The sequence below is a fragment of the Empidonax traillii genome, unplaced genomic scaffold (genome assembly GCF_003031625.1).
Source record: "Empidonax traillii isolate 1590-97213 ecotype Southwest subspecies unplaced genomic scaffold, ASM303162v1 scaffold750:size552251, whole genome shotgun sequence".
NCBI classification, from domain to species: domain Eukaryota; kingdom Metazoa; phylum Chordata; class Aves; order Passeriformes; family Tyrannidae; genus Empidonax; species Empidonax traillii.
Window position 1 is genome coordinate 174,794 of NW_020955943.1, and position 22,457 is coordinate 197,250.

Below are 22,457 nucleotides of genomic sequence, written 5' to 3' on the forward strand. Positions count from 1 at the left end.
ATGCCAATGCAAAATTTAAAGAACTAGGTGAATCTCATTTTGTTGCTCTCGCCTGGGGAGAAAACTGTTTTAGCTTAATATTGTTGTTTGGTGTTTTTTTTTTAAAGTTCCCAATAACTGGGATGTTAAAATCACTTCCTTTGTTTTGTGCTGAAAATTACTTTAACTTTGTCTGTGTGTTGTTCCAACTCCCCCCCCCCCCAGTTTCTAAGAGGATGCTGGTGATTTCATGGCAGCAGGTGATTGAACACTCATTAGTAATATTTTACCATTAAAATGTAAATTATAAAAGGTTTCTTGGAACTTCAGTTTGTAAGTTCTTAAAGCCACGCAGGGAATAAAAAAATGTTTTAAACCATCAATCAAATGAATCAATAACCAATTCTATTGTAGCTCCCAAATGTGAGCTGACTTAGTCATTTATGTTACTTTTGAATTAGGTCTGCAGCCTGTTCCTCTGCAAACAATTACTAATGAGAATCCAGCAGGACCAAGTCTTGGGACTATTCCTCAGGCACGTTTTCTGCTGGTCATGCTCAACATGTTGACGCTGCAGCACGGTGCAAATACCTTGAGCCTCCTTCTGAATTCTGGCATGCTGGCATTGACACAAACAACACTGCGACTGATAGGTACAGGATCTTCATGTTTATTACTTGGAGGAAAGCATATGCTTTATAAGTCTCCTTTGTTTTTTACCTGTTGCTGTACCCAAGTGACAGAATGATTTTGTTGCTTAAAGATAGTGCTTAATTAAGCTATTTACTTTTACCATGGTGTAAAAGCCATATCTGTAAGCATGATTGAGAAAGTTAATTCAACTGTAGCCTTTATTCAGTCACAAGTTTTTTTCTATTTAACCCTTGCTTTGGCCATCCTTTGCTAAAATTTGAGTTATAGAGTAGTTTTTGTGGAAACATTACAAATAAACTGAAAACAAAAATTTAAAATGAAAACATTAAAAACTGCCTACTCTCTACTTGCTCCATTTCATTTGTTCTACACATTTAAAAACATTCCCAGTCTGCATATTTAAGGTTTCAGCTTTCTTTTTTCTATTATAGGAAGTTTTGTGGGGTGTTTTGCCATGGTTCCCATTGCTGTGCTGCTTCTCTTTTGGCTTTCTTAGATAACAGCAAATATTTGTTCCTGTGACTTGTACTTAACTGGAGTGCTTGCAGTTTTTTGGTGTTTTTTTTTTTTTTTTTTTTAAATCCATTTGTAGACCCACTGAACCAATTGAATTATCGTTATTCATGTCTCTCTTACTTGTCACTTGAGGGAGCCCCCGGTGGTCCAGGGGAAAATTCACTGCACTGTCACTGCAGAGACCCGGGTTCGATTCCCGGTCGGGGCCCCTCCCCGGGCAGATGGAGCTCGTTAGCCCTTAAGGCAATCCATCTACGTCCTGAGGACCTCGCTGCCACCGTCCAAGCGTGCTTGGCCCCGGCAGACGAACTTCAGGATTAAAGGGTGGGCTCAGTTCCGCGCACACTGTGTCTCACCTAAAAAATCCAATGCGCAGGCTGGAAGGTGGAAAGACCTTCCCCGGTTCTTCGTTCGCGAAGAGACTGGCCATTCATTCATTCATTCCATTCATTCACTTGTCACTTAGTTTTTTTTCAAGCTCAAATATATAAATTCCTGTGCATTTAAAACCTACTTTTCTAAAAGGTCATTTGACTTATCACCTGTTCAGTCAGCGTTCCCATTTATTACTGCTTTTATATTTCAAAGTTTACATGCCTGAAAGTTTATGCATGACAAAGGTACATACAAAAACTTGTAGCAGGTTTTAATTTTTTTTTCTTTAAATTTTTTTTTGCCTCTTTAGGACCCAGTTCTGACAACATTGAAGAGGATATGATTGCCTCTTCTCATGGGGCTTCTGCTACAGTCCTAGAAGAGTCAAGAAAGGAAACTACACCTGTTCAGCTCCCTGTTTCTGGTCCAGAGCTGGCAGCCATGATGAAAATTGGTACCCGAGTAGTGAGAGGGGTAGACTGGAAATGGGGTGATCAGGTACAATTTCTTTCATACAGGTTTGGGTGTGTTATAATCTAAAATCTCTGTTCAGTGGGCTGTCTGTGAACTTTCTGGTCATTCAAACCTTAGGGTCAGTTTACATTTCAAAAATGTTGAATTAAGGGTATGGGAATTTAGCAGAAAATAAGCCCCCTTGCATTCCAGCTGACCCTCAGAGATCAGAGGGGCTGTGTGCACCCGGACTTAGTTTCTGATTATAGCCAATTCAGTATTATGAGTCTGGTTGAGTTTGAAAGAACTTGCAGAAGCACAGGTGCACAAATAGCACAGTTTACCAAAGCAGTACTGTAGGTCTGATGGGTCCAGTAAGGACTTGCATGATCCACAAAGAAATAATTGAAGCACTAGAAAAGCAGTCTCAGGATTGCTGGTGATAAATGCACTAACTACAGAGTGTTAATATGTGTTGAGACAGAAAGTATAGTAAGAGAGATCTAATACGTATATATATATATATATATATATATATGTATGTATAAAAAATGAATATGTCCGGGTGTGCTCCAACACAGTTCGAAGCACAGAGCTCACCTAAAGGCTTCCTTTAAGGAGGAGAGAGACAGTCTGTCACCAGATCTTGAACAGGCAGAGCTGTTTTCCCCCTTCTGCCTCTGAAGCCCCCCTTTTATACTACAAACGTTGTCTTGTCCCAATGGAATGGAACAGTCCCATTATAGATGGGATTTGGTGACTTTGGTCGTACATGTGTTACATGTCCCATGTTCTCCTTCAGCTGCATCCCATGGGGTGTGTAATTTAATATGTTAATAGAGCTTAATGAAGGTCTTCGTTACTTTTGCTCAGTATTTACAGTTGACAAAAGAGCTAGAATAAGCACTTTGGTCCTCCTCCCTGTTACTGAAGTGGCAGCAGGGATTCTTACCTTCATCAGAGGGTCTTTGTGTGCACCTCCTTAGTGAACCAGAGTTATAGCAAGGCTTGTTTTTCACGGAGAAGGGAGTGTGGCTGCTTGCTGGTACAGAGTTGTTTATGCTCTTCTGAAACAGTATCGGGCCATGAAACCTCTACTTCTCTCCAGACATCATTTAGTTGTTAGGCCTTGCTTGAGCCAGGTGCAGAATAAGCAAGAGGCCCAGTTCATGTTTTTCTCAACCAGCCTCATTCTTCACCATCTTAAAGCAACACTATGCAATTCTGACCTTTTGCCACAAAAGACTTGGAGAATTAACAGAAAATATATTAATTTTTTTGTTTAGCTTCATTTTTGGAGATGAAAATTCCATTTATGGAGACTGTTCTGATTAACAAGAAATTGGATCATTTGTTTACTACAAGATTATACATTTCCAACTATGTAGGACATACTACTACTTATGTAAGACATAAGTAATAGATAAAATAGATCTAAACATGAGTGTCTAAACATGCAGTTTACTGGTATGATTTCTTTTGAAGATCGTGAAATGCTTTCTGACTTCATGCAGATGTTAAAACATTATTCAATGTTTTCTACCTAATCCTTAGGTTAACAGCAAAAAACAGCAGTTGCATTATTGTTATTTTATGCACTTTGGATATGAATTAGTGTTATTGATTGTATAAATTGAACCTCTCTGTTCTGTCAGGATGGACCCACACCAGGTTTGGGTCGTGTGATTGGAGAACTGGGAGAAGATGGCTGGATTAGAGTGCAGTGGGACACCGGAAGTACAAATTCTTACAGAATGGGGAAGGAGGGAAAATATGATCTCAAACTAGCTGAACCACCACCTGCAACACAACCCACAACAGAGGATTCAGACACTGAGGATGATTCGGGTAAAAAAAATTAATTAATTTTTTTTTTTTTAAACAAAAGGAGGCACAGTTTTAAAGTTGAATTTCAAAATTGGTATCTTGTAATATGAAAATATTTCTTTCACCAGGAGCAAATGCCTCATCAAAGAAGATTCATTTAAAATGTGTACACTTCTGACCAGAATTTTTGTAATGTAACTTTATTGTGAGAAAGGAGGATAGAAATGATGGTATCAGGTTTGTTGCATATCCGTGGACCAAAGAGAACAAAATTATTAAATTGAAATAGTTTCAGTTAGAGATACCAGGAGGTATACATTTTAACATATATTAATGCCATTCTAAAGTGGATTTTTATATGGCCAAATTATACATCTAGTCACACTGTTTCCCTATTTCTGGCATTGCCCTTGGAATTTCTTTTAAGCAGTGTACTGCTAGAGAATAACTTTAAAATATATGCAAAAAATATCTGGTTTAGATTTGTTCTTGCAGTTGGAAATAAGGGATCTCCTGTCAAATCATCTCAGAGAAAACATTTACAACAAATGATTCACATCATGTTTGTTTCACAACCTCTGTGAAATAAAACAACTCAGTATTAATGTATTCCTTTGCCTTTTGTGTCTCTCTTCAGAAGGAGAACAAGTTGAAAGGAATCTCCACCCTACTGCCATGATGCTGACAAGTACTGTGAACCTGTTGCAGACACTGTGTCTCTCTGCTGGTGTCCATGCTGAAGTCATGCAAAGTGATGCTACTAGGACTTTGTGTGGTCTACTCCGTATGCTTGTGGAGAGTGGAACAATAGATAAATCAGGTATTTTATATAGAAGCAGTCTGATTCAGCTGTATGCTTCTGTTTTGTGATTTGTTGTCTTGTAAGTTTGTAAATCTTTTGTTACTAGCTTTTAACCCTCTAAGGCCTCTAAGGCTAGAGAAAGTGTTTCAGAGCTTTTAAAATTTTAATTGTTAAAGGTAATGTGAGTGATCTTGTGCATTTGTAGAACATAAACAGTAAAGGCAGAAAGAATGCATGAGGTGTGAATTTTTGGCTTAGACAATTAATTTCTTAGCAACCTTTTTCTGTTTGACACAACAGTATGACTATGTCATATTCCTTTATGTAGCTTCTCGGTAATTTCAGAAGTAATGCTATTAACTACTTTTAAGTGAAGAACCAGTATAATGATGAGAATCCTTTTAAAGACATATTTAATAAAATAATTACAGGCTCTAAAACTGAAGTTAATAGTTCATGTAAAGACAGTGGAATAGCACAGTGTTCTGATTTGTCCAAAAAAACCCCATGTAGTGTATAGATGTAGCTGGTGGAAAAGTTAACTGTTACATGTATATATATCTTTTTATTTTTAGCTTCCTTACCAAATAAATTAGTTTATAAAGAACAGCATAGGAGTTGGTGCACGTTGGGATTCATTCGAAGCATAGCACTCATGCCTCAGATGTGCAGCACTCTTAGTACATCTCAGTGGATAACTTTGCTAATGAAAATTGTTGAGGGGCATGAATCTTTCACTGCTGCTTCACTACAGAGACAGGTAATGTGTGCATTTCCAAATTACTTTGATAGGCAATAAAATTAGTAGGCTTTAGTTGTCTTAAAAAAAATGTATTTAAAAAAAAAGGTGGGAAATGTCCTTAAATCAGTTTTTAGTTAATTGAAAGAAATAACATTTTTTTATGTTGAGGATTCACTGTTTAAAATATACACCTGTAAGTTTTGATCCTTCACAGTACTACAGACTTCCTTGTTCTGTTGAGAGGAGATATAAGGTCAAAACGGTATTCCAAAAATGTGTTCCAGAAACTCCCATGTAACATTTCCTAGAAGGTGAATAAAGAAAATAACAAGAAGATGGTTAGGAAAGATGTGCAATTTTAATAAAAGTTATGCAACTGTGTATTAGCTACTGTTCCTCCTTCCATAGTAAATGGCTAATATTATTTTAATTATAATCTCTCTTAAGAAGCTACATCTTTGCATCTTATTTTGGTATTGTATTTACCTTATCCTCTTCCCCTTACTACTTCTTTTCTTTTCCTTTTTTTCTTTCTTTTTCCTTTTTCATTCCTTAGCATCTTGTTAGTGCCTTTTTCATGAGACTGAAAAGCAACCTTATTTTGGAATTACTCTGCAAAGTTTCAAGGCTTGGGGATCTAAAGATCATCTTAATCTTCTCCTTGATAAGGCATCAACTTTTTTTTAACTAAAGCCTTGCATCCTAAAGACCTGTTCATTCTTGTGTGATCTTCACAGCAAATTCTTGCCAGTATACTTAATGTGCTTAGACTTCTGTCATCACCCAGGATTTAGTGCAGTAGAGTCACCTGTGCTGTTCAGGGAATACTTGAAACAACTATTCCTCTTGTACCAGCACCTAACTTGATAACAACGAAAAGATGAGACCTTGAAGTTCTAGAAAGATGTGTTACTGACAGAAGTTTAGAAGAAGAGAGTTCTCTTCACTCTTAGTCACTTGTATTGGTCTTCTGGGTAGAAAATGATGAAGCTCAAACCCCAAAATACTTCTATTCAGAATGTGCAATCCCATCTGCTCTTTGATACTGTAGTGCTGCACCTTCCCCTAGTCCTGCACTGAATGTCTTGGTATAGAGATGCCAACCTGTTCCTCTGTACTGTGTTGGAGGCCCTAGTTTCACAGGGACTACTTTTGGGTGTCACTTTTTGGGTGATTTGCTTTTTGCCGCCTTCTACCATTCAGCGTTATATCTCATGAATTTTAACTATTATAGTCTCATGGCAGAACACTTGGAAATTTTAATTCTGAAATATATCTTAGTACTAATTACTGAGTCTGGAATCTGACAAACCTTCTCCCTCTGTATTCCTATTTTTCCTATGTTCCTATGTCATTTACATTGTTTCCCAGTGTTGTGTTTGTCTCATGTCCCGAGTATTGAAGAGGTTGGATTTGCTAATAAAATATGCCAATAAAATTGTTACTGACTCTGAACTGTCACAACTTCTTTTAAAATATCCCTTAGTAAACTGATGATCAGTAGCTCTGTAATTTCCACAATGGGAAAGAAATCAGCATTGTAGAAAGAACTACAAAGGGAAGCTAACTTTAAAAATATCATTCTTCTGTACTTAATATGTTTGAAAGTTTCTTTAATATGTGGTGACTTAGAATAGAATAACACTAATTTTGTTCTCTTTTTAGATCCTTGCTGTACATTTACTGAAAGCAGTACTTCCATCCTGGGATAAAAATGAAAGGTCAAGAGACATGAAATTTCTTGTGGAAAAGCTGTTTGGATTTTTAGGGAGCCTACTTAGTACTTGTTCTTCAGATATCCCACTACTCAGAGGTACAAGAATTTTCCCTCAGTGTTTTATCCTTATGTATGGAAAATGCGCGCATTAAACGGTAACTGTTGTGCAATTACTTTGTCTTTCCAGAATCTACTCTGAGAAGGAGAAAGGCCAGGCCCCAAGCATCTCTAACTGCCACTCATAGTAGTACTTTAGCAGAAGAAATAGTGGCACTGCTGAGGACGCTCCATTCGCTCAGCCAGTGGAATGGACTCATAAACAAGTACATCAACTCTCAGCTAACCTCCATCACCCACATCTTTGCAGGAAAACAGTCAGAAGGGGTAGTTTCCACGTTTTAAAATAAGCTCATTTTTATAGCAATATTTATTTTGAAATTATAAACACTAAATATTTGTAAACAATATTAAGCTTAATTTTGAAACCATTTTTCTATTTTTATAAATATTTGTGTTATAATTTTAAAGTTGAAATATTTGTGATTAACTTTGTATTTTAAAGCAGATAGAAATATATATTTTCTCCCTACAGTTAAATTTTATTGTTCTTTGTTAGGCTGTGTTGGATGACTACTTCCCTGACACTGAGAATCCAGAGGTGGGAGCTCTAATGGCAGTCTTGGCTGTGATTGGTGGCATAGACAGTCGCTTGAGGCTGGGTGGACAAGTAGTTCATGATGAATTTGGAGAAGGCACAGTGACACGCATCACCCCGAAAGGGAAAATCACTGTACAGTTCTATGACATGCGGACTTGTAGAGTGTGCCCTCTGAATCAGCTGAAACCAGTAAGTTTGTTTTATTGAGGCTTTAATACTGAGAAGGGTAAGGTTTAAATTACTAATATGGTGCAAAGAAGACATTCTTTATTGGGTAAACACATTGACACCAAGCACATACGACGCTAGAATGCACAGCTAAAATGGTCCTTGTGCAAAGCTGTTAAGGGCCTTTAAATCTCATCCTCACTTGTTGAGGTGAAAGGAGGAGGGATTTAAGCTGAAGTTCTTTGACTTGAAGTAAAATTCCAAGTTATTACAATGTGATTTATAGCTCTTACATGAGAGGAGCTTATTTGCGTTTAACTTGCGTTTAATTTGCTAATTCATGTAGAAAGTGTTGGGTGTTTTCGTTTGAATCTTGAATTGATTGATATGGCATTAGTGAAAACACTGGCTAAGTGCCTGATCTGCTTCAGAGACCACAGTTCTTCCTTGTTCTGACACTGTCCTGCCTTTTCATCAGGTAGACCTGCAATTGTGTGGTACAAATACAGGCTTAGGAGCTGTGTAGGGAATAGAAATCCTCTCTAGTTGTTCCTGGGCAAGAGCAGTAAGACAAATGCTACTTTTGTTCTTCAGTTAATAACCATTGAAACTTTTGAATGATTTTGTAGTATTTTAGGAAAATGCTTAACTGCATTTTTTTTTTGTTTTGTCTGGTTTTTCCCTCACCATTTAGCTTCCAGTTGTGGCTTTTAATGTGAACAACTTGCCTTTCACTGAACCTATGCTATCCATTTGGGCTCAACTGGTAAATCTGGCTGGAAGTAAAATAGAAAAACAAAGAATGAAATCTCCCAATCAGGGCCTTTCAGGTACAACTGGGGACTTTTTACGATTTTTTTTGTTTGAAAGTGGATATACTCAGGGAAAAAATACTGGTAACAGCAAACATACAGAAGAAAAAGAGTTTCCTGGAACCAGTTATGAGACAAGTTTAGCTAGGAGATGAATTGCTCTGCATTGGAAGTAGAGTGTTTTTTTTTACTTTGATGAGAAAATGTAAATAAGTTTAGGGGCTGAACTTCTTGTACTGACTTGTTTAAAGTATTGAATCCGTATAACGTTTTAACTGCACTGATTGTGCTATCTGTCAACTGCATGATTGTCCAGGGTGTGAAAAGTGGGAAGACGCTGTTTTTAATATCCTGGGCCGTACAATACAAGAGATTCCTAACACTAATGGCTGCTTAATATTTCTGATAGGTCAAGTTGATCTGGATCTACTGCGATGCCAGCAATTAAAGCTGTACATACTGAAAGCAGGTCGAGCTCTGCTTTCTCACCAGGATACACTAAGGCAGATCTTATCTCAGCCGGCTGTTCAGGAGTCTGCATTAAATCCTGCAGGTATTCTGAAATGCAACCTGACTGTGCTGCTGTATGGTTAGATGGTAGACACAGCGAATGACTGTGTTACCTTTGCTTATGGCATTTGGAGGGTAGAAATTTCAGTTTGCCCTCTTAAGATGAAAAAAAAGATTTGTGACTGTTAAAATAGTGTGTTAAAAGCATTTTGACTTTTTAACTTGGGTAATGAAGCTTGTTTGAACCTTGAAATACTGGTGTTTGCTAAATTTGTAGGTCTTCTGTAGTTAATAAGCTTTGTAAGTAGTTTTAAAGTACTTGACAGTTTTTTGCAGTGGTTTCTTTTTCTACTTCAAGGCATAAAGTGTGAGTTCTCAATTGACTATTGCTTTTACTTGAAATGTTTTGCAGTTTCCAGTCAAACAAGTATTGGGATACAGTGTCTTAAGAATAATCTCAAAAGGACTTTAAGGAATTGTAGTTCTAATAATTTGAATTCTGTAGATGCATTTTACATATAGAAATAAATACAATAGCTCTGTTAGCTTTCAGGATAGCTGTTTGAGGACTTTAGAGTTTATATTAATTCCTTGAGCCTTTGTGAAACATGTGCTGTGTTATATCATAAAATATGATGATATATTTGCTTTACTCCTGTATTTCTGCGAGTTTTTGTCAACTGCCAAATTTTAAGTCAACAGACGCATCAGATTTTGTTAGGAATGTAACATAATTTTACTTCTGCCATCATTTTTTAAGGGAAAAAAACCCTAACATTTTTTTTTAAATCAGAAAATAACTACATGAGGACTATTAACTGTTTTAGTATTGTTTCAAATAAGACTTTCTTTTGTTGGAGTTAATAAAAAGTGAGAACACTTTCTTGAGATAGTCACAGAAAATATCTAGGAAATATGAATGTTTATGCCAGCAAGAATACGACATTGAATAAGAAAGTTGCAGAATTGTGAGCAAGTGGATTTAAAAAAAGTATTCACTTTTGAAGGGACAATGGGCTCCCATATGGAGCTGTTCCCAAGAGGTGTATCATGGGGATAATAACCCAATCCAGGAAGTATGTACCATGGGTTTAGGATCATTGAAACTGATGGTTTTCTATATAAAATGGTTCATCCCAGAAGGATCTCTTGATAATAAAATTATTGCAAAAAGAGTGGACTCAGAAGACACCTATGCAAATTCACTGTCCTCTGAGTAGTTTCTGCTAGACGTGTTCTAGGTGTATTTTAGTAAATTTACTGTTTACCTACATTTTTTTTTGCTTGCCTTTTTTTTGTATGGAGATTGTGGCACACATAGTTTAATCTTAAGCACATGATTCCTGTGAAGAAGAAATATGTGAAAAATAACAATATGCTCGATCAGCCAGTAGGCCTCAGAATAAGTCTCGTGATTGACTCATGTTACATGGTTTTGGTTAAAATAATGTTTTCTGTTTCAAGAGGATGGAGCAGTTGCCTCTCCCGACATAGGAGATATGTCTCCTGAAGGACCTCAGCCTCCCATGATCCTTTTACAGCAACTTCTGTCAGCTGCTACACAACCATCACCTGTGAAAGCAATATTTGACAAACAGGAGCTTGAGGTAGAGCTTGTGTTTTCTGCAAAGTAACCAAATAAATAACCCTTTTCAATTCACAACCCAATTGAAACTTTTTAAACTATGAGTTTAAAAAAGTGACACTAAACCATTTTGGCAAATAACCTTTAATTTTAGTTGTACGCACACACAGACATACTAAATGTGCTTGCTTTACTTGGACTGATTTATTTGTTCCCATTTAGGCTGCTGCTCTGGCAGTATGCCAGTATCTGGCTGTAGAGTCTACACATCCTTCAACTCCATTGTTTGAAGACTGCAGCTCTAGTGAATCTACAACACCCATCACAGTGCAACATATCCGACCCACAAAAGTGAAGAAACGCAAACAGTCTCCAATTCCCCCCCTCCCCATTGTAGTTCAACTTATGGAAATGGGATTTCCTAGGAAAAACATAGAATTTGCCCTAAAATCTCTGTCGGGAACCTCTGGAAGTGCTTCTGGATTACCAGGTATTTTATTTCGTTAAATTAATGGTATTAGAAGGAGAAGGAAAGTTACAAGGAGATTAAAATGGTACTTAGTAGGTAGCAGTTGTTATTCTTTTTTGGATGCTTTCTTAAGAATGTCAGAGAATCCCTTGGAGACAGACTGAGGTTGTTTTCTGTATTAGGAGTGGAAGCCTTAGTTGGCTGGTTGTTGGATCACCCCGATGTTCAAATTACCGATCTCTCTGATGCTGATACTATCTCTGATGAGTATTCAGATGAGGAAATAACAGAGGAGGTGGAAGAAGCTGAAGCTGCTTGTCCTGTGGTAAGTGTCAACTTATTAAATCTAAGTTATGTTACCTAGCTGCAAATTTTGTAATTCTTTCCTTTTAGTGAAAATGGGGAGAAGTACAAGCACATTCTGCTGTCCCAGGCTTTCAGAACAGTAACAAGGATCATGTTTGCCCTGTGTTTCTAAGGCATGTCATAAAACAGCTGAAAATAATCTATAAATGCTTTTATGTGTGAGTAGCACACGGGAGAATGGAATGCAGGTAGATACTTCACTGGGGGTAGCTGTAATTATCCCTCAGAGATACAATTTTATTTATCTGAAGTGAAACCAAATTTTGTGATTCTTACATATTTATTTTGGATTTTTTTTCAGTCAAGTGGTGCTGTTGTAACAGAGAGCCAGACCTATAAGAAACGAGCTGATTTCTTAAGTAATGATGACTATGCTGTGTACGTGAGGGAGAATATTCAGGTAAGTATGGTGATCAAAAGCTATATTGAAACTACTTTCCTTTTGGTACAAAAGTCTTTGCATAGCTATTGCATTCTGTTGTCATTTTTTCCCTAGGTGGGGATGATGGTTAGGTGCTGCAGAACCTATGAGGAGGTCTGTGAAGGAGATGTAGGCAAAGTTATTAAATTGGATCGAGATGGATTGCATGACCTGAACGTACAGTGTGATTGGCAACAAAAGGGTGGTACATACTGGGTCAGATATATCCATGTTGAGCTTTTAGGTAAGTTCACTGCTGACTGCTTTTTAATTAAAAAATGATACTCTAAGGAAAATTTATTTTTGGAGGGGGTAAACCCACTCACTGTACATTTGTTCTTTCATATGCTAGGATTCCCACCACAGAGTTCTGCCTCTCACATCAAGATAGGTGACAAAGTGCGTGTGAAAAGCACTGTTACCACACCCAAATACAAATGGGGATCAGTTACTCACCGAAGTGTGGGAATTGTGAAAGGTAATGTATATTCAAAATGTATGGGGAGGTAATAAAACTTGAAACCACACAGATTTTCTTATAGACACGTGTAAAAATCATGCTGTTTTGTGGAATATTGCATGGTGATAAAGAATATAGAAAGCATTTGAAGTCTGTGAATTTGAATTTAGATGTACTCTGGGGCAGCACATTTTGTTAGCATGTTCATCTGCTTTTGAGCCACTTCATTAATATACAGTAAAAGTCTTTAGGCATCTGTGCAGCTTGTTTCTGATTTATACTTTGGAAGAATCAATCATTTTCCTTTAAGAAATAATTCTAACTGGAAGGCTTCATAAGCGAGGAGAAAGTGGGATGCACTTGGGTCAAGCTTTAAGGGATGTTATTGAAGTAATCTGTGAAGCATAGGTTCTTTGAAGAGGTGGAGATCTTGATCGTACTGTATTTGTGCTTAGAAGTACACTCGCACTTGGGAACTGTTTCTAAAAAAATAAATGAAAAAAATAGGAGTAGAAGAATTCAAATAGAATACTATTTTAAGCACTTTCAGATTTATGTTTTAGAGATTTGCAACGTGTATTTTCTCCATGTTTTTGTCACAGCATTTAGTGCCAATGGGAAAGACGTTATTGTGGACTTTCCTCAACAGTCTCATTGGACTGGCTTGTTGTCAGAAATGGAATTAGTCCCCAGCATTCATCCTGGAGTCACGTAAGTGATGGTTTACTTTTTTCTTAATGAATATGGGTTATCCTTTACCTTATTGTCTTGATTCTATTATCTTGTCTTGTGTTACAGTTAACCTGTACCATATATATTTCCTTGTTATTCTGTTGTCAAATCAGGTGTGATGGCTGTCAGATGTTTCCTATCAATGGGCCTAGATTCAAATGCAGGAACTGTGATGATTTTGACTTTTGTGAAACCTGTTTTAAAACCAGGAAGCATAACACCAGACATACTTTTGGCAGAATAAATGAGCCAGGTAAATTTCACAGTCCAAGTGACATATTTTTTAAACTTCTTAACACTACAAAAAAAAAGGTTTAAGGGTTAATGTTTTGTTGTAATCCACCACTTGCAATTGTAGCAGTGCTCTGATCTGCTAAAAATGTTTTGTTGTCTAAGGAGTCAGTCTGAACAGTACTTTCACTGTGTTAGGGAGCTGAAATTTAAAACTGTTTTTTTAAAAAATAGCTTTTAAATGTCTTCTGAATTTATCTTGTCAAGAACTTGTAAACTTGAAACTCCTTTAAAAAAAAGAACATGCTCTTTGAGCATGAGAACTATGTACTAATCCATAGTTTCACCATACTGATGGGATATCCTCCTGTATTCTAATTTTAGGCTACATACCTGAAGTCTTTGACTTGTTATATTACCTTTCACGTTACTTATGGTTTCATAAAAGCCATTTTCTTTGAGTGGTACATGCCTAATGTTTCACTTAACCATGCAGGTCAGTCTCCTGTATTCTGTGGACGTTCTGGAAAGCAGCTGAAGAGACGGCACAGTAGTCAGCGGGGAATGTTACTGGATGATTGGTCAAGGATAGTTAAGAATCTGAATGTCTCATCCTCTGTCAATCAGGCTTCACGTCTTATTGATGGTAGTGAGCAGTGCTGGCAGTCTTCTGGTTCACAAGGAAAGGTATCTTTAAGCCCTGACTGGTTTATTGTGGCATATTTCTTTCTTCAGAGGAAAAGTATTTGCCTTAGTGAAATATATTTGTTTGTTACCTTTGTGTAAGGTAGAAGAAGAGTAAAAACAGACATCTGAAGTACAAAACTATGTTTCTTCATAATAAGTGTGCCTATTTTTTTTAAGCTGTGCTTCATCTTTCTAGTTATAGAATCACAGAATGGTAGGTTTGGAAGGGACCTTAAAAATCATTTAGTTTCAAGCCCACTGCCAGGGGCAGGTATGCCACTTACTAGATCAGGTTGTTCAGAGCCACATCCAAACTCGTCTTGAACACTTCCAGGGATGGAGCATCCACAAATTCTCTAGGCAGCCTCTTCCAGTGCTTCACCACCCTCTGAGTAAGGAATTTCTTCCTGACATCCAATCTAAACCTGCCTTTTTTTTTAGTTCAAAACCATTGCCACTTGTCCTGGCAGTGTCTGCCTGTATAAAAAGTCCTTCTCCCTCCATTTTATAAGCCCCTGTTAGGTACTGTACGATCGCAGTGAGGTCTCCTCAGAGCTTTCTCTTCTCCAGGCCAAAAAACCCTAACTCTCTTGGTCTGTCCTTGTGGGAGAGATGCTCCATCCCTCTACTGCATTTGTGGCCCTCCTCTGTACCTGCTCGAACAGGTCCACATCCAGTGCTGGAGAACCCCGAGCTGGATGCAGTCCCCCGGGTGGGGTCTCACAAGAGTAGGGTAGATGGGGAGAATCACCTCCCTTCACCTGCCAGCCACTCCTGTTTTGATGCGGCCCAGCATGAGGTTGGCCTTCACAGCATGACTGTGAGTACACACTGGTGACTCATGTTCAACTATTTATCCACTAGGATGCCCAGCTCTCTTTTTGTGAGGCTGCTCTGCAGCCTCTCATCCCCTAGTTTGTAAGTATAAGCATGATTACCCCATCCCAGATGGGGAATGCCACACTTACCCTAATTAAATTTCATACAGTTGGTGATTGTTCAGTCCTCTAGTATACCCAGATCGCTCTGAAAGGCCTCTCTGCCTTCGAGGGAGTCAACAGCTAGTTTAGTGTCATTGGCTAAGTTGTTTACTGTACATTTGACTCCTTTGTTTAGATAATTTATTAAAAACCCTGTTCCTTAGTTTATGGTTTATCACTTTTATTTGCCTTCAGTAATGCTCTGTGGGCAGCTTAGGCACTGGGATTTTGCTGCTAGATTACTGTCCAGTGTGTTTTGATGCTCTGTTGATGGCCATGCTGAGAATATGAATATCCCCAAGTATTCTTCATTCAGGTTTTCTACTGAGTGTAACCTAAGATTTGTATTTTATCCCATTTCTTGACCTCCATTGGTATCGTGCTTTCTGTCTTCCCAGTGGTGTTGGTCTTTGCTAAAATAAATCTTTTGCTGCAACTGTTTCTCTTGTATTTAGAGGTAGGAAAGGCAAGAAGTTCACAAGGTCATTTTCCATTGGCCTTATATAGCAGCTGTGTTTCATGTTGTCTTCTAAAGCATTACACATATGCTCTTGTTAACCATATGGTCCTAACAATACCATCTAAAAATGAAATTCTGTATGTTTCCCCTAGCACTGGATTCGCTTGGAGATTTTTCCAGATGTTCTTGTTCACAGACTAAAGATGATCGTGGACCCTGCAGACAGCAGCTACATGCCCTCCTTAGTTGTAGTTTCAGGTATGTTTGTTCTCTGAGAAGTCCAGAACCTTTTTTTTTTGATGCTCAATAGCAGATATTTGCCTGGTTTCAGTTAACATAGCTGTTCAACATGCGCAGTGCCTGGTTGTGAAACAAACACCATATCTAAAAATGTTTTTCTTTCCATGTTTTCTAGGGGGTAATTCCTTAAATAACCTTATAGAGCTAAAGACAATCAATATAAATCCTACAGACACCACAGTGCCTCTACTCAGTGATTGTACTGAAGTAAGTGAAGTTTGTGTGAGAATTCCTCATATGCAACAGAAAAAATGTTGTTGTGCAGGAGGTGGATGAAAAGCACTATTGTGATTATTAACACATGGTATTTTATGTTTCCTCTAAATTAGTGGTATTTCCGGCAGTTTAATACAGTTAATTATTCTGATAAGTTTTACCATAATCACAGTGTAACGCTATAGTAGACATAGTTGTAATGATATTTTAGGAGATTTTCATTTAAGTCAATATATCTATGAACCCAAGAAGATATCACAGTAAACTTAAAGTTGGGGATAGTTTTGGACAGTAGTTCTGCTATTTTTTACTAACAGCAAGGAGAAATGCATAATAAACTTTCACAAGATTGTAAGTGAAATCTTTCTTGAATGAAGTCATGTGCTTATCATGAAGTATGAATTTAGACCTCAGAATCCAAGTCTTTACAGTTACAGATTCATTTTGTTAAGATGATGAAGTCAAGGAAAAGTTCTAATTCTTTCCTGTGTTCTAAGAAGTTACATAGAAGCCCAAAGATGGCAATATAGCTTTTTTTTCTTCTTAGTATCACAGGTATATTGAGATTGCAATCAAGCAGTGCAGAAGCTCTGGGATTGATTGCAAAATACATGGCCTCAGCATACTGGGACGTATACGTGCAGAGGATGAAGATTTGGCTGCAGTCCCTTTCCTGGCTTCTGATAATGAGGAAGAGGATGATGATAAAGCTAACACTGGGAGGTAGGTAACTACAGTGGTGGGGGCAGGGGGAAATGATGAAGAACCTACACATTCTTATAATCAGGAGATTATAGTAGCTTAATTAGCTTGAGTGGTAGTAAAGAGAAATCAGTTTTATTGGAATTGTAAGTGGATCCTTTGTCAATAAATTAGTTCTTTAAGATTGTCACGCTGGTTAGGTGGTAGCATTTTGTACAACTCATGTGCTTCTGCAGTATACTTGTAAACTGAGCTAAAAACTTGATGTGCTTATATTTGATATGTAGCATGTGTGCTCAGCAGAATATTCTGGGTTTTTTTTTAAACTCTGGTAGTGTAGTCTGAGTCCTGAAACTGTTCCAAACTGAAAAGATCAGGAAATAGAGTAAAAAGGTGCCTATGCTAAACATGCTTTTTGCTAAACTGACTATTTTCTTTTCTGCATATGTTCAGTCTTGTTAGAAGGAAGGCAGCTGGGCTAGAATCAGCAGCTACAATAAGAACCAAAGTTTTTGTTTGGGGACTGAATGACAAAGACCAATTGGGAGGGCTAAAAGGCTCCAAGGTATGTTTGTTGTTTTCATACATCAGTACAAAAAAAACCAGAGAAAAATAAAAATGTACAAGTTTCACACAACTAAAATTAATTCAAATTTAATCAGATTTTTATGGTTTATTTCCAAAAGCTATATGAAGAGTAGATTTGTTACTCTGAAATCTGGTGTGATTTTTAGCAGCCACTTGATCATTCATTTTAGATGATAGTGAACTAATTTTTCTAAAAATATGTAGCACTCTGTACACATTCTGTTCCTTTTGAGTTTGCATGCATAAAATAAAGATATTGGTGAACTTTTCTATGTATTACTTGTACCTGGAAATGGTACAGTCATCAGGAAAAAAAGTTGAATTCTGATCTTATAATTTATTAAACTTGATTGCTGTTCAGTGTAGTTCAGGAGGAATTTCAACCCTATGTGCAGCCATTTACACATAATTTTTAGTACCTAGAAAATACAAGGCAAATGCTAAATTGGTTAAAGATATGATTAATCTGAAAATTATGTTGAGAGCATTTCTTCAATTTATGTTGTAGTTCAGTTCTTCAGTTTATGTTGTGAATATTTATTATTGTATCCATACAGTGCCTTTCAAGAAATAAAATATTAACCTTTCCTTTATTCTTTGGTTTTCTGAAGAAAACTTTCCTAAAAGAAAGTCCTTGTTTATGTCACAGTTCATTTTTTCTCGAGTTTTGTATTTATCGTAGTTTCAGTACTAAATGCATTTTCTTGGTTTCTGTCTTATGCCTGCAGGGTGTATATTAGCGTGTATGTGTAAGGCATCTGAAAGTACCTGTTAGATTAACCGGTTTATCATGCAAAAACTCTTCTTTTTAAAGTGTAAAACATTAAGGTGGGATTTTTATTTCCTGTCTGCTGTAGATAAAGGTCCCTTCGTTTTCTGAAACCCTTTCTGCTTTGAACGTTGTACAAGTAGCCGGAGGATCCAAAAGCCTTTTTGCAGGTAATTTAAGTTTGAAATAAGTGTAATTATCTAAGACCAGAAGCAGATTTCCAGTTGTGAAACGCTAATGGTGTGTCAAACTTTCTTCTTCATTTTAGTGACTGTGGAGGGTAAAGTTTATGCCTGTGGAGAAGCCACAAATGGAAGGCTGGGTTTAGGAATATCTAGTGGAACTGTGCCTATTCCCCGCCAAATCACAGCTCTCAGTAACTATGTGGTAAAGAAGGTGGCTGTTCACTCAGGTACTAATTATTGCTATGCTTATATATGTAAACATAACATAATAAGCCTGAAAATAGTTGCTTTGCAATTTTCTTGGGTGCTGTGACACCTGAGCGTCATGTATGAGAATTTTTTTTTTTTTTTTAAATAAATACAGGTTATTAAATTCTGGCTGTTGCAAACAATGTCAGATTAAATCTAATGGTTCTGTTATTAAAATCTATGAATTTAGACCATGCATTTTTTATTATCTGCTGGAACTTGACTTTGGTAATTTTTTTCTGTCTGATTCAGAGGAAGTGCTTTCCTTTTTTTTAATATTGCTAAATGATGCGTTTGGTTTTTTCCCTTTTTTCTTGCAGCACTGAAAATAGAAAATTGAGTGATTATTTCTTTTTTTTTGTAATGTACCAGGAAACCTACTGTTACAGAAGTTATGTATTTTAAATCACGTAAAAACTTTGAAGAAAATAAGCTGTGTATGGGGTTGAAAGACTCATACAGTTGCATTTTACAGCAATGTCAAATTGTAGCTAGACCTGCTGCCTTCTTGAAAGCTCGAATTTAATTTTTTTGTTTACACTTTCAGGTGGCCGACATGCAATGGCATTAACTGTTGATGGAAAGGTGTTTTCATGGGGTGAAGGAGATGATGGAAAACTTGGTCACTTCAGTCGAATGTAAGGATATCAAATTTGTGTGTATTTCAGTAAGACGAGATTTGTGTTTCGTGTTATAACTCAGCTGACCACCACTATACACAATAACAGGATTTTTAATGCAATAGGAGTAAAAAAAAAACATGTAAGAAGACTTTCTTTATTTTCAGCAGCATGTGCCAGTTTATGGTGCAGCATTTGTAGTGCTCATCAGTCATTTAAAAGGAAGGTATTCAACTAATGTAATACTTGAAAACATACTTAGTGGATAAAGTCTTGAGTAGTATTTTTGAATGTCCGTGATAAAATTGCATGCTTTTGGGGACACAGTTCTTGGTTATTTTTATAAGGTAACGTTTTCAGAGGTGCCTTGAGAAGTAAAACCATTGCAGTTTTATATTCCTGAGCTGTAACAGTTCATAATGTGAGCCTGTCAGAGTGTTTTACAGCCCCTTTCTTTAGACTTTGGTTCACAGACTTGTTATTCAGAAATAAATTTCTTAAACTTTTCAGTAGTACAAGAGTTTAATCCTCCACAGGACAGCTTTGAGGAAAAAAATGAATTTTCTCAGGACTTTACTCTGTATGCACCAACAGAACAATATTTTGAAAGAAAAAACCCTGATAAACAAAGCCTGTAGGGGAATCTTTGTTTGCCATTCTGATGTATTTTGAGGACCTGCTCATATTACATAAAAAAATCACAGTACCCCACTCAGATGGTTAATACATTAAAACAAGTACATATTCATAAGGATGTGTGTCAGACTGATGAAAAGGGAAGGTCAGATGAGAGCAGTATTGTTGTTTATTGTTCAACTGTCTCATGTTTTCTATAATTTTGTTGAAGGTGAGATTTGGAACTCTGGAGCATTTCATGGGAGCAAATTTTCCAGAGACCGTGCATAATTTTGTAGAACCTTAAAAGTTGTTCTGATACACAGTCAATATTAGAAAATCTTGAGTTGAATCTGTTCCCTGAATTAAGAGAATATTGTAAACATAAGAATAGTAAAAGTTTCCAGTACTTGTATAGAAACCTAACAGTAAATTCTAGTTCTGATTTCTTTCTCGTAAAGAGCAAAGTTGGGATGGGAGTGTCATCTCTTTCTGTCTGTCTCTGTCTGCTACTAACAAATCACTCACTTTGGACAATAACAGGATATTGGTTTTCACTTTGTATTAAATGCAGTTTAACTGATTCATCACTTCGGTATTTTGACTTTGTCACCTAAGTTTTGCAGCATATCCATAAAAAACTTCTTGAATTAAAGAAGCACGTTAAAATAGTGTAAAGTTAATATTTATGGTACTACTAAAGAGTTCATCTTGGCATCATAGTGTTGCATCTTATTTTATCTTGAGATTGCAGTTGATTATTGCATAAAGTTTTTTGGATTGTGAAGGTTGGATTGTGTTGCGTGATTGGACTGTGAATGTGTGACTTTCATAATTAATTCAATGAATTTGTTGTTCATTTTCTCTAGGAACTGCGATAAACCCAGGTTGATAGAAGCACTGAAAACCAAACGCATCCGTGATATTGCCTGTGGCAGTTCCCATAGTGCTGCTATTACCTCTAGTGGTGAACTCTATACGTGGGGTCTTGGAGAATATGGAAGACTAGGACATGGAGATAATACCACACAGCTGAAGCCTAAGATGGTAAAATAAACGTTCCTTGTCTCTGATGAAATACAAATGTGTTTAATAAATGATAACATAAAGCTAAAGTAACAAAGAACATGAAAGCAGTATGAAGACATTGTTTTGGAATGATCTGAATTAGGTTTTGGTACACCTGCCTCTAATAACAGTAAAGCTATTTCAGAAAGGCCAAAAAGATCCAGTCTCTTTCTTGGGAAATGATATAAAATGACTAATGCTGGTTTTGACATTCATGTCCTGGGTAGCAGAAAGCTACTACTGTAGCACTGTAGGAGCATGGCTTGACAGTTCTTTGAGCAGACTGGGCACAATGAACAAGATTAGTCATAAGACCTTGGAAATGTTTGTAAGGTTTTAAAACACAGTTTTAAACAAACTTCTTGCTTACTCCTTGTTTTTTGTAGGTTAAAGTGCTTCTTGGCCATCGAGTCATTCAGGTTGCTTGTGGAAGCAGAGATGCTCAGACTCTTGCTTTGACAGATGAAGGTAGGAGTATCATGTTCCAGAAGCTTTCTAGCACATGGGAATACCGTGATCATTGTTTGACCTGAAATTTGGTGTTTGTTAGGTTTGGTGTTTTCCTGGGGTGATGGTGATTTTGGAAAACTGGGCCGAGGAGGAAGCGAAGGATGCAACATTCCTCAGAACATTGAAAGACTGAACGGTCAAGGCGTTTGTCAGATTGAGTGCGGTGCGCAGTTCTCATTGGCACTGACCAAGTCAGGAGTGGTGTGGACATGGTATGTTACATTTGCCTGGAAGTGCTAACAAAGCACTTGCTAAGTATGTGCTGTATTTACTGCTGTTCAGCTGTCTTAACTCCATTTGTGCCTTATCTGTGCACTCTGACTTTTGGCAACTCTTCCAGACGAGCTGTATCTGTTCAATTACTCCAACACTGTCTTGTGGTGCGTTTAGTTGTGTGTTGTGTTCTGTTAGAATGCCTGGGTCTTGCAGAATTAGTGGAGGCAGGGGGAGATCATTCCCTCTCTTGGTCACAGTGGAACATGTAAAGGAATGTTAATTCAAGACTTTGGAGTGGAATGTGGAAAAAGAGAACCTGAGAACCATAGCATGGAGTATGTAGTCTCCAGCTAAAGCAGAGACTGAGAGTAAGCATGCAGGAGAGTAAGGAAGTAAGGTGACGTTCAGGGCAGATGGGAAGAGCTTCCTTGGAAACACAGTGTCTCTGCAGAGCTTGTTGCTGCTTAGAAGACCACTGAGTTGTCACTAATGGTGCCTTGAAGCAAGAATTGGTAGGAGATGATCACAGAGTTAGTCAGAAACAATTTTATTTTTCTTCTATTTGCCTGCTTGCTTCTGTTTTGTTTTAAAAACAATTCTGGCTTTTTGAAGTTATAAACCTTTCTGTAAAATCTCAGAGTTTACAGCACGGCAGATCAACTTCAGACCTCTAACCAGATCTAGATCTTACCCCATCTTTGTTACTAAGACTATGGCCCATTTGATGTTTATCAAAGCTAAGTAGACTTAAACCAGTCATTTTTGTTGTGTTATTTGTCAGTCGTTACTGAATGATATGAAGAGAAACCCACAAA

The 22,457-nt window shown here is 37.2% G+C and overlaps 1 protein-coding gene across 4 annotated transcripts in view; it reads left to right on the top strand.

Annotated features, from left to right (window-relative positions):
- The window catches only part of LOC114066264 (E3 ubiquitin-protein ligase HERC2), a 105,774-nt gene that overhangs the window by 52,155 nt on the left and 31,162 nt on the right, over nt 1-22,457 (top strand). For all 4 annotated transcript variants that reach the window (XM_027900811.1, XM_027900813.1, XM_027900812.1 and 1 more), the window contains 29 exons: nt 441-632; nt 1,835-2,022; nt 3,633-3,825; nt 4,442-4,624; nt 5,182-5,366; nt 7,014-7,161; nt 7,253-7,449; nt 7,682-7,912; nt 8,586-8,721; nt 9,113-9,256; nt 10,678-10,820; nt 11,021-11,288; nt 11,450-11,592; nt 11,935-12,033; nt 12,130-12,298; nt 12,407-12,532; nt 13,117-13,225; nt 13,360-13,499; nt 13,974-14,164; nt 15,757-15,862; nt 16,020-16,111; nt 16,668-16,843; nt 17,276-17,387; nt 18,268-18,349; nt 18,448-18,591; nt 19,161-19,251; nt 20,718-20,895; nt 21,303-21,384; nt 21,467-21,638. In XM_027900811.1, the coding sequence (XP_027756612.1) occupies nt 441-632; nt 1,835-2,022; nt 3,633-3,825; nt 4,442-4,624; nt 5,182-5,366; nt 7,014-7,161; nt 7,253-7,449; nt 7,682-7,912; nt 8,586-8,721; nt 9,113-9,256; nt 10,678-10,820; nt 11,021-11,288; nt 11,450-11,592; nt 11,935-12,033; nt 12,130-12,298; nt 12,407-12,532; nt 13,117-13,225; nt 13,360-13,499; nt 13,974-14,164; nt 15,757-15,862; nt 16,020-16,111; nt 16,668-16,843; nt 17,276-17,387; nt 18,268-18,349; nt 18,448-18,591; nt 19,161-19,251; nt 20,718-20,895; nt 21,303-21,384; nt 21,467-21,638 (4,420 nt within the window). The remainder of the gene's footprint in view (nt 1-440; nt 633-1,834; nt 2,023-3,632; nt 3,826-4,441; nt 4,625-5,181; nt 5,367-7,013; nt 7,162-7,252; nt 7,450-7,681; nt 7,913-8,585; nt 8,722-9,112; nt 9,257-10,677; nt 10,821-11,020; nt 11,289-11,449; nt 11,593-11,934; nt 12,034-12,129; nt 12,299-12,406; nt 12,533-13,116; nt 13,226-13,359; nt 13,500-13,973; nt 14,165-15,756; nt 15,863-16,019; nt 16,112-16,667; nt 16,844-17,275; nt 17,388-18,267; nt 18,350-18,447; nt 18,592-19,160; nt 19,252-20,717; nt 20,896-21,302; nt 21,385-21,466; nt 21,639-22,457) is intronic.